Raw genomic sequence first — 12,201 nt, 5'->3', positions numbered from 1 at the left:
TTTGCTTTATGGGAAATGAACTGCCCTTGCTCACTGTTTCTGAGGAACTGTATTTCTTATAGCTGTAAATCAAATCATGAAGAAATAGGATGATGCTTTGCCAAGCAAAAGCTGAGGATGACAAGTATCTTTTTTGTCAGTGTCAGGTTTCTGAATTTAGACCTCAATTAGGATTCCAAAATGAAAAAGCACTTATTATATACCAATATATACAATGCTTGTGACAGTGTTCTTACAAGCAATATATTCATTTTCAAATTCCAGTACATCGTCCTACATTTGTCCAAGAGTATATTCACGGCTTCCTCCAGAGGTCTTGACTTTTCTATATCCTGTCTGGTTTCCCAGCCAGAAAGTTCTTGATGTAACTGTTCAGTGAACATCATTAATTTTTTCAATTAATTGGGGACATATGCCTCAGCAGTATGTGACATCCATTCATTCTCAACAACAAACAGACTTCGTGAATCAGAATGGGGCACTAGCAAGCATCAGTGCAATAAGAGTTGCAAGCAAAGAAAATCACATGGTAAAGTGTTTGTCATGGTATAAAACCCCACTCTGAACCTGAGAGTCCAAAAGATGGGGTACCAGCATGAATCCCCCTAAGCTTAATTACCAGCTTAGATCTTGTAGTGCTGCCACCAACCAGGACTTGGAGTGCCTGGTACACTCTGGTCCCCCCAAAACCTTCCCTGGGGACCCCCAAGACCCAGACCCCCTGGATCTTAACAAAAGGACAGTAAACCCTTTCCCTCACCGGTGCATCTCCTAGGCTTTCCCTCCCTGGGTTACCCTGGAAGATCACTGTGATTCAAACTCCTTGAATCTTAAAACAGGGAGGAATGTCCCTTCCCCCCTCCCCTTTTCCCCTCACCCAGAGGCAATACAGATTCAAGCTCCGTGAATCTAAAACAAATAGGAAATTTTCCTCCCCCCCCCACCTTCTCCCACCAATTCCCTGGTGAGTACAGACTCAGTTCCTTAGCCTTAACAAGGGGAAAAAAATCAGTTAGGTCTTTTAAAAGAAAAGCTTTTAATAAAAGAAAGAAAAAAGTAAGAAATCTCTGTAAATTCAAGATGTAATATTACAGGGTCTTTCAGCTTATAGACACTAGAGAGAAAACCTCCCCCCCAGCACAATACAAATTAAAATACTTCCAGCAAATGACACATTTTCAAATAAAGAAAACAATCAAAAAGACTAAAACCGCCTTTATCCTGATACTTACTAAAATTAGAACAGAAGAGATTTTTTCAGAAAGATTGGAGAAATCTGCTTACATGTCTGGTCCCTCTCAGAACCCAGAGAGAACACGGACAAAGAAAGAACACACAAACAAAGACTTCCCTCCACCGAGATTTTAAAGTATCTTGTCTCCTGATTGGTCCTCTGGTAAGGTGTTCCAGGTTCACTGTTTGTTAACCCCTTACAGGTAAAAGAGACATTAACCCTTAACTATCTGTTTATGATGTGGTAAGCAAAGAAAATCACATGGTAAAGTGTTACACACTATAGAGCAGTGGGTATCAAATTACCTTTGTCCCACCCTGTTCTCACTGTTTCAAAACGTACTGTATACTGGGGACAGTATAAAAACCAGACTCAAGAGTAACTGTATTCATTTGGGCCCCCAGCTCTAAGGCCACAGAGGGTTTCCTGGCATTGGAGCAGGTGTAATTCCACTGAGCAGGGGCCCAGGAGTCAGGTAGGAGGGGAATATGCAGGAACTGAACTGAGCTCCCTTCACATGACATGCAGCTCACCTCTCTGGTGGCTTCCTGCAGGCACAGGTATTGTCAGAGGATCCACAGCTATGAAAATCCTCCTGTCCTTTTCACAAGACTCAGAGGTGAATTGGACAATGGGGGCACTCCTGCAGCCTCAAGACTTTAGTAGCAGATACAAGGCAGCCCCAGAGACCAGAGGAAGATTCCTCTTATCCCCCTTCACGCATCTTCTTACTGCACACTAAGGCTGAGAGCTAGTGGCTGCATTTGAGCCTCACTGGACCTGTAACTCTATGGTGGCTGCTACGTTTTAAGTCTAATAGTGACTTTAATGTATGTAATGAGGATCTACATATTTCTTACAGATAACACAACCTCTTCTCTGAGCTCCGGAACCGAAAGCACGTCATATGTGCATCATCTATCATGAATCTGTCTTTACTATACAGCCCCCGTTTTCCAAAGCAGCCACTAAAATTGCATCAAAGTGTATTATTTAATTTGTTCATTATTATGTGTACAAAAATCTGAGAGTTGTGCATCTAAATTAGCTTGTTAGATTTCTACCTACCCAATTTGTACAAACAAAAGTACTTTGTCTGCACAAAGCTACATTTTTGCATGGAGATAAACTCACATGTGAAATCCTCAGGAATCATTTTTCAGGCTACAGTGAGATCCTTTTGACTATTTAGCCCATAAATACTGTGTTTTATTAAAATATATAATAGTAATGGTAATAGGTATGTATACTGTATGTGAGCAATATGTTACAGATATGTAACACTACAATTGGTTTTGAATGCAAATCTAGAAAGATTCCACATTTCCTGGAGAGGGTAGGCTTATTGCTTATGTTATACATTTAGGGCTCTGTACCACAAGCAGCTGTTGGGAAAACTAACAGATATTTTTAAAAAGGAAGTACCTGAGGACAACAGGGATTTTTATGAGTTTTATCAAAAGTTCAGTGATCCATTAACTCCCCTGTTGTTGAGTGCCCTTAACCACTCGTAGGAGGAAAGGCTACTGCCTGGAACTCTGAATAATGCTTCTATAATCTTATTAAGGAAAGCCGGCATAGAGCCAGTAGAATGTGGTAGCTAGAGGCCTGTGTCACTTATAAATTATGTCTGAAAATTATTAGTGAAAATGCTGGAGACTCAGTTGCATTATCCCAGCTAGTATACCCTGATTGGGTGAGGTTTATGAATAGGAGTTTGCCTGCAAAGAATACAAAGAAAATGTTAAATGTGAAAGAACAAGTAATATCAATTAGTGAACCAGTGGCAGTTTTTGCAATAGATACAGAAAAAGTATGTGACAAAATCAAATAGGATTTTTTTCTACAAGTTAAGTACTATGAGATGGATACTCATTCATTAGTTTAATTGTTACACAAAGAACTGGGGTATCTGTGAAAAAACCATCATCAGAAAGTTCAGTGGAACAAAACGGGGATAATGTCCCCATATCTCATTTTTAAAAAAGATATTGAGCCATTGATTCAACAATTGTGGAATCACTGGGATGTAGTGTCCTGCGGAAGTAAAAGCAGGTATATGCATAAATAGTGTGTTAATATTCTTTTATTAGAGGAAATCCAGCAGTCTGTTTTGAATTCTAACAATATGTGCTCTATACCAGCTTCCAGCAGTGTTAATGGAGTTCTCACAATGCAGTCTGATACAAAATCATAGAAATTTAGGACTGGAAGGGGCCTTAATAGGTCATTTAGTTCAGTCCCCTACATTGAAGCAAGACTAAAAATTATCTAGACCATCCCTGACAGATGTTTGTCTGACCTGTTCTTAAAAACCTTCAATGAAGGAGATTCTACAACCTTCCTAGCACATTTGTTCGAGTGGCTAATTACCCTCATAGTTAGGAAACTTTCCTAATGTCTAACCTAAATCTCCCTTGCTGCAATTTAAGCCCATTGCTTCTTGTCCTGTCCTCAGTGGATAAGGAGAACAATTTATCATTCTCCTCTTTATAACAACTTTTACATACTTTAAGACTCATGTTATGTTCTCCCAAATCTTCTCTTCTCTAACTAAACAAACCCAATTTTTTCAATCTTTTCTTGGAGGTCATGTTTTCTAGACTTTTAATAATTTTTCTTGCTCTCCTCTGGACTTTTTGTCCAGATCTCTTCCAAATTCAGGTGACCTGAACTGGACAAAGTACTCTTGTTGAGATCTTATGAGTACTAAGTAGAGTGGAAAAAACTACTTCCCACGACTTGTTTACAATACTCCTGCTAATACATCCCAGAAGGATGTCCACTTTTTTTTTTTTTGCAACAGTATTAGATTTTTGATTCATATTTAGTTTGTGATCCACTGCAACCTCCAGATCCTTTCTGCAGTACTCCTTCCTAGGCAGTCATTTCTCATTTTGGATTTGTGTAGTTGATTATTCCTTCCTAACTGGAGTACTTTGCATTTGTTCTTATTGAATTGTATGCTATTTATTTCAGACCATTTCTCCGGTTTCTCAAGATCATTTTGAATTCTAATCCTGTCCTCCAAAGCGCTAGCAACCCCTTCCAGCTTGATATCGTCTGCAAACTTTATAAGTGTACTCTCTGTGCTGATATCAACATCATTTATGAAGATATTGAACAGAAGCAGACCCAGGACAGATTCCTGAGGGACATCACTCGATATGCCCTTCCTGTTTGAGTGTGAACCATTGATAACCACTCTCTGAATACAGGTTGCAGCCAGTTGTGCATCCACCTTATAGTAGTTAATCTAGGCTATATTTCCCTAGTGTGCTTATGAGAAGGTAATATGAGACAGTATCAAAAGGCTTACTACAGTCAACTTATACTACCTCTACTGTTTCCCCCATCCATCAGGCTTGTTACCCTGTCAAATAAGGATATTAGGTTGGTTTGACATGATTTGTTCCCAACAAATCCATGCTGTTACTTATCATCTTTTTATCTTTTAGATGCTTATAAACTGATTGTTTGATTATTTGCTCCATTATCTTTTTCAGTACTGAAATTAAGCTAACGTCTATAATTCCTGGGTTGTCCTTATTCCCCTTTTATAGATAGGTACTGTATTTTCCCTTTTACAGAGATACCTCTGGAATCTCTCCTATCCTCCACAAGTTCTCAAAGGTAATCACTAATGACTCACAGATCTCTTCAGCCAGTTCCTTAAATATTCTAGGATGTATTTAGTCAGGTCCTGCCGACACAAAGACATCTAACTTGTCAAAGTCAGTCTGACCTTGTTCTTTCCCTATTTTAGCCTCAGTTCCTACTCCATTTACACTGATATTTGCCTGATCACTGCTAACCTTTTTGGTGAAAACGGAAACAAAAAAGGCATTTAACATTTCTGTCATTGGTGCTTTTTCTGTTATTGTCTTTCCCTCCTCATTGAGTAATGGGCCTAACCTGTCCTTGGTCTTCCGTTTGCTTCTCATGTACTTGTAAAATGTTTTCTGGTAACCCTTTATGTCCCTAGCTAGTTTAATCTAATTTTGTGCCTTGGCCTTTCTATTTTTCTCCCTACATGCTTGTGTTGGATTTTTTCATATTAATCTTTGTAATCTGACCTAGTTTCTACTTTTTATATACCTCTTTTTAGAATTTCAAGTTGTTGAAGATCTCCTGGTTAAGCCAGGGTGGTCGCTTACCCTACTTCCTATCTTTCCTATGCAGTGGTCTATAGTTTGCTCTTGTGACCTTAATAATGTCTCTTTAAAAACCTGTCAACTCTCCTTAAATCTTTTTTCCCTTAGACATGCGTCCTATAGGATCTTACCTAGCAATTCACTTAGTTTGCCAAACTCTGCCTTCTGGAAGTCCGTTGTCTTTATTCTGCTGTTTTCCCCCCTATCATTCTTTAGAATTACATGATCACTTTCACCCAAGCTGCCTTCCACCTTAAATGCACACATTATTACTTTCCTTCCCCAATTCTTTACAAATGCATCAAATATTAATAAACATAAACCTCACACCCCCGAGTCAATAGGATTTTTGCTATTTACTTCAATGGAGGCAGGATTTCACCTCTATATTTTTGTTCTGTTAGGCTTTCTTCAACTGGTCACTGAAGTCAATGGACGTTTTTCCTTTGAGTGCAACTGGCTTTGCATAAGGGCAAAACAGATCTCATACAAAACACTGTTGCTATTACAGACCTGAAGACCTTCTGCACTGTTCTGTCACATTCAAAAGGCTGCTTTTGCCTTCTTTTATTTGAAATAGTGCTAAAGCTTTTCAAAAGTTACTAATGGTCCACTAGGAAATGATTTTACCATCAACAATCTTCCTGAATATTTTGTGGGTTTTGTGCAACATTTTTTTCCTTAAACAACTTGCTCATTTTCTTCTCTGGTGTCTCTGCATAACCTGGAAATGAAGGCTGGATGTACCAATCTTCCTAGTTCTGCCTTTTCTATTTTTATTGTCAGTGCACATCCAGAATCCAATAGTAGTTTTATTTTCCCTTTATTTATGTTGACTATTGGAGGATCTGCAGTTGAACTCTGAGTTTCTGCATGTTCTAACCTTTTCCCACCTTTCTCTTTTCAAGAAGTTCCTGTAATTTCTGAAGCTCTTTTTCAAGTATTCACTTTTTTTTTTTTCAGCTTGCAACCCCCTGAAGTCTTGATTCTGTTTTATCATAGGGTCTGCGCTAGCTTCTTCACTTGGGCTTCTAGTTTCTTCTTAAGAGTATCATCTTTTCTGCATTGTTATCGCATGTCTGATTTTGAGGGACTGAGGTTCTATCATGCTTATCTTAATGTGAGCCTCTATCATCTTCTTATACACTGATCTCATAGAGCTGGAAGGGACCCCAAAAGGTCACTGAGTCCAGCCCCCTGCCTTCACTAGCAGGATCAACTACTGACTTTGCCCCAGATCCCTAAGTGGCCCCCTCAAGGATTGAACTCACAACCCTGGGTTTAACAGGCCAGTGCTCAAACCACTGAGCTATCCCACTGCCTGGCACATTTTGTATCTTGACAACATCTGTTTTCACCATAGCAGGTAGTTTTTCCCTTTCCTAACTTGAATTTGGATTCTGTCACCTGAGATAGACAATTTGCCACAAAGTGTTTTTTCCTCTACATTCCTTTCCAACCGCTCAAAAAGTTGATATCTTTCTGAGTGAGGGTATGAGCCATTTCAGCTTCTGCAAGGGTACTGAAACCCAATCTTACTTCTTGAGATATGCCCTGCTGGGATTACAGGTTTGCTTGGTGCATTGTTTTCCATGATGAAGGCCTGTGACTCTGTCACTTTAGTAACTCATTCTATATCTAAAAGTCTTTCCAAATTAAGAGCTAAGAGCTGATGGCCCATGCTTGTTTACTGAACAATGCTGCATCGTTTGCATCCAAGTCAGCAAATTTACAACAGAATGCTAGGTGGGGAATCTGGTATAAGATTAGTCAGTGTCTCTCATTATTACCACTACTGTTACTATGGTGGCACTTAAAGCCCTAAGCATGATCAGAGCTCCGTTATGCTGGATGCTGACAAGAAATATAGTACATAAGAACGGCCACACTGGGTCAGACCAATGCTTCTGCTACTATTCATCTTCTGACAGCGGCCCGTGCCAGATGCTTTAGAAGGAATGAACAGAATAGGACAGTTTGGAATGATCCATCTTCTGTCATCGAGTCCAGCTTCTGGCAGTTGGAGATTTAGAGACAGCCAGAGCACAGGGTTAGGTCCCTGCCCATACTGACTAATAGCTTGATGAACCTATCCTTCATGAACTAATCAAATTATTTTTTGAACCCAGTTATACTTTTGGCCTTCACACCATCCACTGGCAACAAGCTCCACGGGATGACCGTGCATTGTGAGAAGAAGTTATTTCTTTTGTTTGTTTAAAACCTGCTGCCTATTAATTTTATCAGAGGACCCCTAGCTCTTACATTATGTGAATAGGTAGATAATACTTTCCTAATCATTTTCTGCACACCGTTCATGATTTTAGAGACTGTTATCATATTTCCCCCCTCCATCATTACACATCTCTTTTCTAATCTGAATAGTCCCAGTCTTTTTAGGCTCTCCTCATATGGAAGAAGTTGTTCCATGCCCCTAGTCATTTTTGTTGCTCTTCTCTGCACCTTTTTCAATTCTAATATCTCTTTTTTGAGATGGGGTGAACAGAACTACACATAGTATTCATGGTGTGGTTATATCATGGATTTATATAGTGGCATTTTGACATTTTCTTTTATATCTATTTTCTAATGGTTTCTAACTTTCTGTTAGCTTTTTTGACTGTCACTTCAGATTGAGCAGATGTTTTCAGAGAACTATCTGCAATGACTCCAAGATCTCTTTCTTGAGTGGTAACAGCTAATTTAGACACCTTCATTTTGTAGGTATAGTTGAGATTATTTTCTCCAGTGGTCACTACTTTGCACTCATCAGTGCTAAATTTCATCAGCCATTTTGCCACCCAGTCACCTAGTTTAGTGACATTCCTTTGTAACTATTCAGTCAACTTTCAACATAACTATCTCAAATAAAAGATAGCCCTGGGGCTGAAGATCTTGCAATCCTAATAGATAAGACATACAAAGGGTCAAAGAGGAAACAGAGACACAGAGAGGTAAAGTAACTTGTTTGAAGTTACTTACACACTGCAGGTCAGTGGTAGAGTTGGGAACACAGAGTTTTCTGATTCCCAGGCTATCCACTGGATCACACTACTTCTCACACAGTCTTATTGGTTCTTGTCTCACTTGCCTGAAAACTAGTGTTTCATATTCCATATTCTATTTCAGAGAAGTAGTCAGTCAGTCAAAACACTACGGTCTTTTTCAAACAGGATCTTCATCTCTGCCAGGTGTTTAGTTAAGTCAGTAAGTCATAAGCATCTTTTAGCTCCTCACCCAGACAGTTCAATAAAAGTGTGATTCGTCATTTTTTAATTCCAATTTCAAGTGCATCCAACAGATTTCTGAATTTGTGTCTCCACTTCTGAACAACTGCCCTATCCTCAGAGATCCTGCATGTTGGGAATTTAAGGAATGCAAATGCCAGACTGCTTTGGTTTGTTTTGGTTTTTTCCCCTCTAGGTGTGCCTTTAATGTTCTTTCTGAATTTTATCTCACATTGCTATTTTCCCTTTTTCAATCATATATATTTTAGTTCCTTCAGATTGTATGGGCTGTTTCCTTTTAACAGCTTCTAAAAGCTTGAGTCTTTGCGCTGCTATCAACGTCAAAGATGGCTGCTGCACATTTTCTATTAGCTTCTTTTGCCTTTCACAAAGATGGCCACTGTGCTCCCAGGTTTGCAATTGCAGGCAACAAGCAAGCAGCTTTTACGTCAGTTTCATGTGTAGAAAAACCAGTTTTTTCATTGTTTCCCCTATTGGCATACTGGACTGAACTAGTTTGTTCTCTTGGGTGTAGTGCTCTTATACCAGAGATTTGTTTTGCCTCTCAGTAGAAAATTTCTGTTTCTCATTACATACTCTGTGTCTTCACTGCCAATTGGGGTGTCTTGTGGAAATAAATCCCAGGATACACAGTGCTCTAGCAGTATCCAGTGCAACCATCATCTGGTTTTACTCCAAGTATAGCTAAATTACAGATCAGTGGCCTAATGCTCCTCTCATGCCAGTGCAAATCAGGAGCAACCTCAATAATGACAATAAACCTCAGCAAGAAAAGAATTAGCCCTGTGTCTATTCTTAAAAATTGTAAATAGGTTATAATTAAAAGGCTGGTGTTCAAATGGAAAGAATTTGGTCTCAAATATTTGGGGGTCAAGTTGCATCCATATCTGGATACAGATATGAACACATGTGTGTGTTTGGGACATGGACTTTTTTCTTGCTATGTGTTTGTACTACTCCTAGTCTTCTAATCCTGATTGGGTACAGATAGGTATTTGGATATTACGGGAACGGGAGCCATAAAAATAGAGAGAGGATAATACACTGTATGGTTAAATCCACGGTAGCTTCATGGCTCAGCTCTGTTCTGCGCAATTTTCTTAGCTACCAAATATGTTGCCGTTTATCTCCATGTCATCAGTCAGAAATAAAAAAAGCAAGTGATGAGTTCCTTTTCTATATTAGGGGCAGGGCCAGTGCAACCATTTAGTTGACCTAGGTGCTCGCTTAGGGTGCTGGCATTTGGGGGGCGGCATTTTCTTTGGCAGCGACCGCGGCGGCTGGATCTTCGGCCACCCCGGTCACCATCAGCATTTAGGCGGAGGGAGCTGGGGCAGGAGAGTGCGGGGAGGGTCACCTGCAGCAAGTAAGGCAGGGGGGTGGCATGCAGGGGAACTCCCCGCCCCAGCTCACCCCTGCCCCGCCTCCTCTCCGAGCATGCCGTGGCCGCTTCACTTCTCCCGCCTCCCAGCCTTGCAGTGCCAATCAGCTTAGGCTCCGCAAGCCTGGGAGGTGGGAGAAGTGAAGCGGCAACGGCGTGCTCAGGGTGGAGGCAGAGCAGGGGTGAGCTGGGGCACAGGGGGTGCCTCAGGGCAGGGGGGAGCTGCCGCGAGAGGAGTTTGGCTCAGGGCAGGGGCTCGGGGACAGGGGAGGGCACAAGGTGGAAGTTTCGTCTAGGGCGCAAAACATCCTTGCACCAGCTCTGATTAGGGACAGAGTTAGTCATCTCACAGATGTTAAGGAAGGACCATCATGATCATCTAGTCTGACCTCCTGCTACCACCGGCCACAGAACATCACCTACCCACTCCTGCAACAGGCCTGTAACCTCTGGCTGAGTGACTGAGGTCCTCAGATATTGATTTAAAGAGTTCAAATTACAGTTGACTTTAGTTCAAGCCAGCAAATGACCCAGGCCCCATGCAGAAAAGGAAGGCACCTCCCACCCCAAGGTCTCTGCCAATCTGACCTGGGGAAAAATTTGTCCATGATCCCAAATATGGCAATCAGTTGGACTGTGAACATGTGGGTGAGACCCACCAGCCAGACACCCAGGAAGGAATTTTGTGGAGTAACTCAGAACCATCCTCATCTGGTGTCCCATCTTCAGCCATTAGAGATATTTGCTAACAGAAGTCACAGATTGGCCATATGCCTTTACAGGTAATCTTATCACACCACCCCCTCCAAAAAATTCTTATTAAACTCAGTCTTGAAACAAGTTAGGTTTTTTGCCTCCACTAATCCCATTAAAAGGCTGTTCCAGAACTTCATTTCTCTTACGGTTAGAAACCTTTGTCTAATTTCATTGGAGCAGTGCCACTGTGAAGTAAAATAACGGGCAGTGCATGGAACTGGACAGCTGTTAGAGACCACCATGTTACAAATCTAAGTAATTCCACATTCTCACACAGATTGAGAGTCTTGTATATTTAAGGAAATGACTTGAAAATATACAGTAAGAAAAGTTACTCTGAACCATCCTCCACTATATTAAAACAAAAAGGCAGCCCCAATATGAAGATCCACAATCATGAAATGTAAATAATAGTTCAACAGCAACCAGGTGTTGTGCCGGATTATTTTGACAAAAACTGAGGTACTTACAGTCTAAGTGACTATGCCTGATCCCTTCCACATCTTCAGCATGAATGAAGTGGTAACATCTCTTCCCTACAATATCTACAGGGGTCAGATCCATGTAATCACTAATCCTACAAAGGAAAAATACAGCCTGTAATTTAAGAAGGAAAAAATACAGGAACTCTCAAATGACAGAAATAGAAATCTACAGAAAGATTTTTCATTACTGTAGTATAACCACAAAGCCTCTGCTATTTATTTGAGTGGAATACCTGTATAAAAAGGACACATTCTTTGAAATAAAACTGTTTTTAATAGAGAAATCTGCTAAAATCAGTTAGTCCACTGAAATAAATGGAAGGCTATGGAAAGGTAAGTTTCAGAGCACTTCCCATCCCTAGAACAAACACTGAGACAATATAATTCCATGAAATTACATCTCATCAGCAATAATTCAAAATCCTCATTAAAAGACCAAGGTTACATAATAAAATAAAAATATGTTATGTTCATATCAAATGATTAGAGACACCTTTCATTTCAACAGATTCGTCTTCCATTGGGTATATTCATGAAAAAAGCTCTTCATCCATTTCTTGGCACAAAGTCCAAACTGACATTTCAAGGGATATAATTTAAATGCTGAGACATACAGATGCCTGGGGGTGTTATCTTTTTTAGTCTTATTCATTTGGGAACTCAGCTTTCACTCCTGGCCCTTTCAGCTGGGACTTTGTGGTTTATTCCACACAGAAACTTTAAAACCCTTTCAGCAGAGTGTGTGTGCATGTGTACAGAAAAATATAACAAAAACTGGAATACATGTTGAGTGAACCAGCCTGGTTTACACAAACATTTGAAAACCTGTTTTTTTAAAAGTAGAAACAAATTTTTGGGGTTTGAAATACAGTGTTCCCCCACTAAATGTTCATTTTGTATAACTAGAACATCTATCTTTTAGGTTTAGAAGGCAAGACATTGT

The 12,201-nt window shown here is 40.2% G+C and overlaps 1 protein-coding gene across 4 annotated transcripts in view; it reads right to left on the bottom strand.

Annotated features, from left to right (window-relative positions):
- The window catches only part of NPAS3 (neuronal PAS domain protein 3), an 842,887-nt gene that overhangs the window by 30,636 nt on the left and 800,050 nt on the right, over nt 1–12,201 (bottom strand). For all 4 annotated transcript variants that reach the window (XM_032798433.2, XM_032798434.2, XM_075065506.1 and 1 more), the window contains one exon: nt 11,244–11,350. In XM_032798433.2, the coding sequence (XP_032654324.1) occupies nt 11,244–11,350 (107 nt within the window). The remainder of the gene's footprint in view (nt 1–11,243; nt 11,351–12,201) is intronic.

This window comes from Chelonoidis abingdonii, chromosome 4 (genome assembly GCF_003597395.2).
Source record: "Chelonoidis abingdonii isolate Lonesome George chromosome 4, CheloAbing_2.0, whole genome shotgun sequence".
In the NCBI taxonomy this organism is placed as follows: domain Eukaryota; kingdom Metazoa; phylum Chordata; order Testudines; family Testudinidae; genus Chelonoidis; species Chelonoidis abingdonii.
Note: the sequence above shows the minus strand (reverse complement) of the source record. Positions and strands in the feature narration are given on the sequence as shown.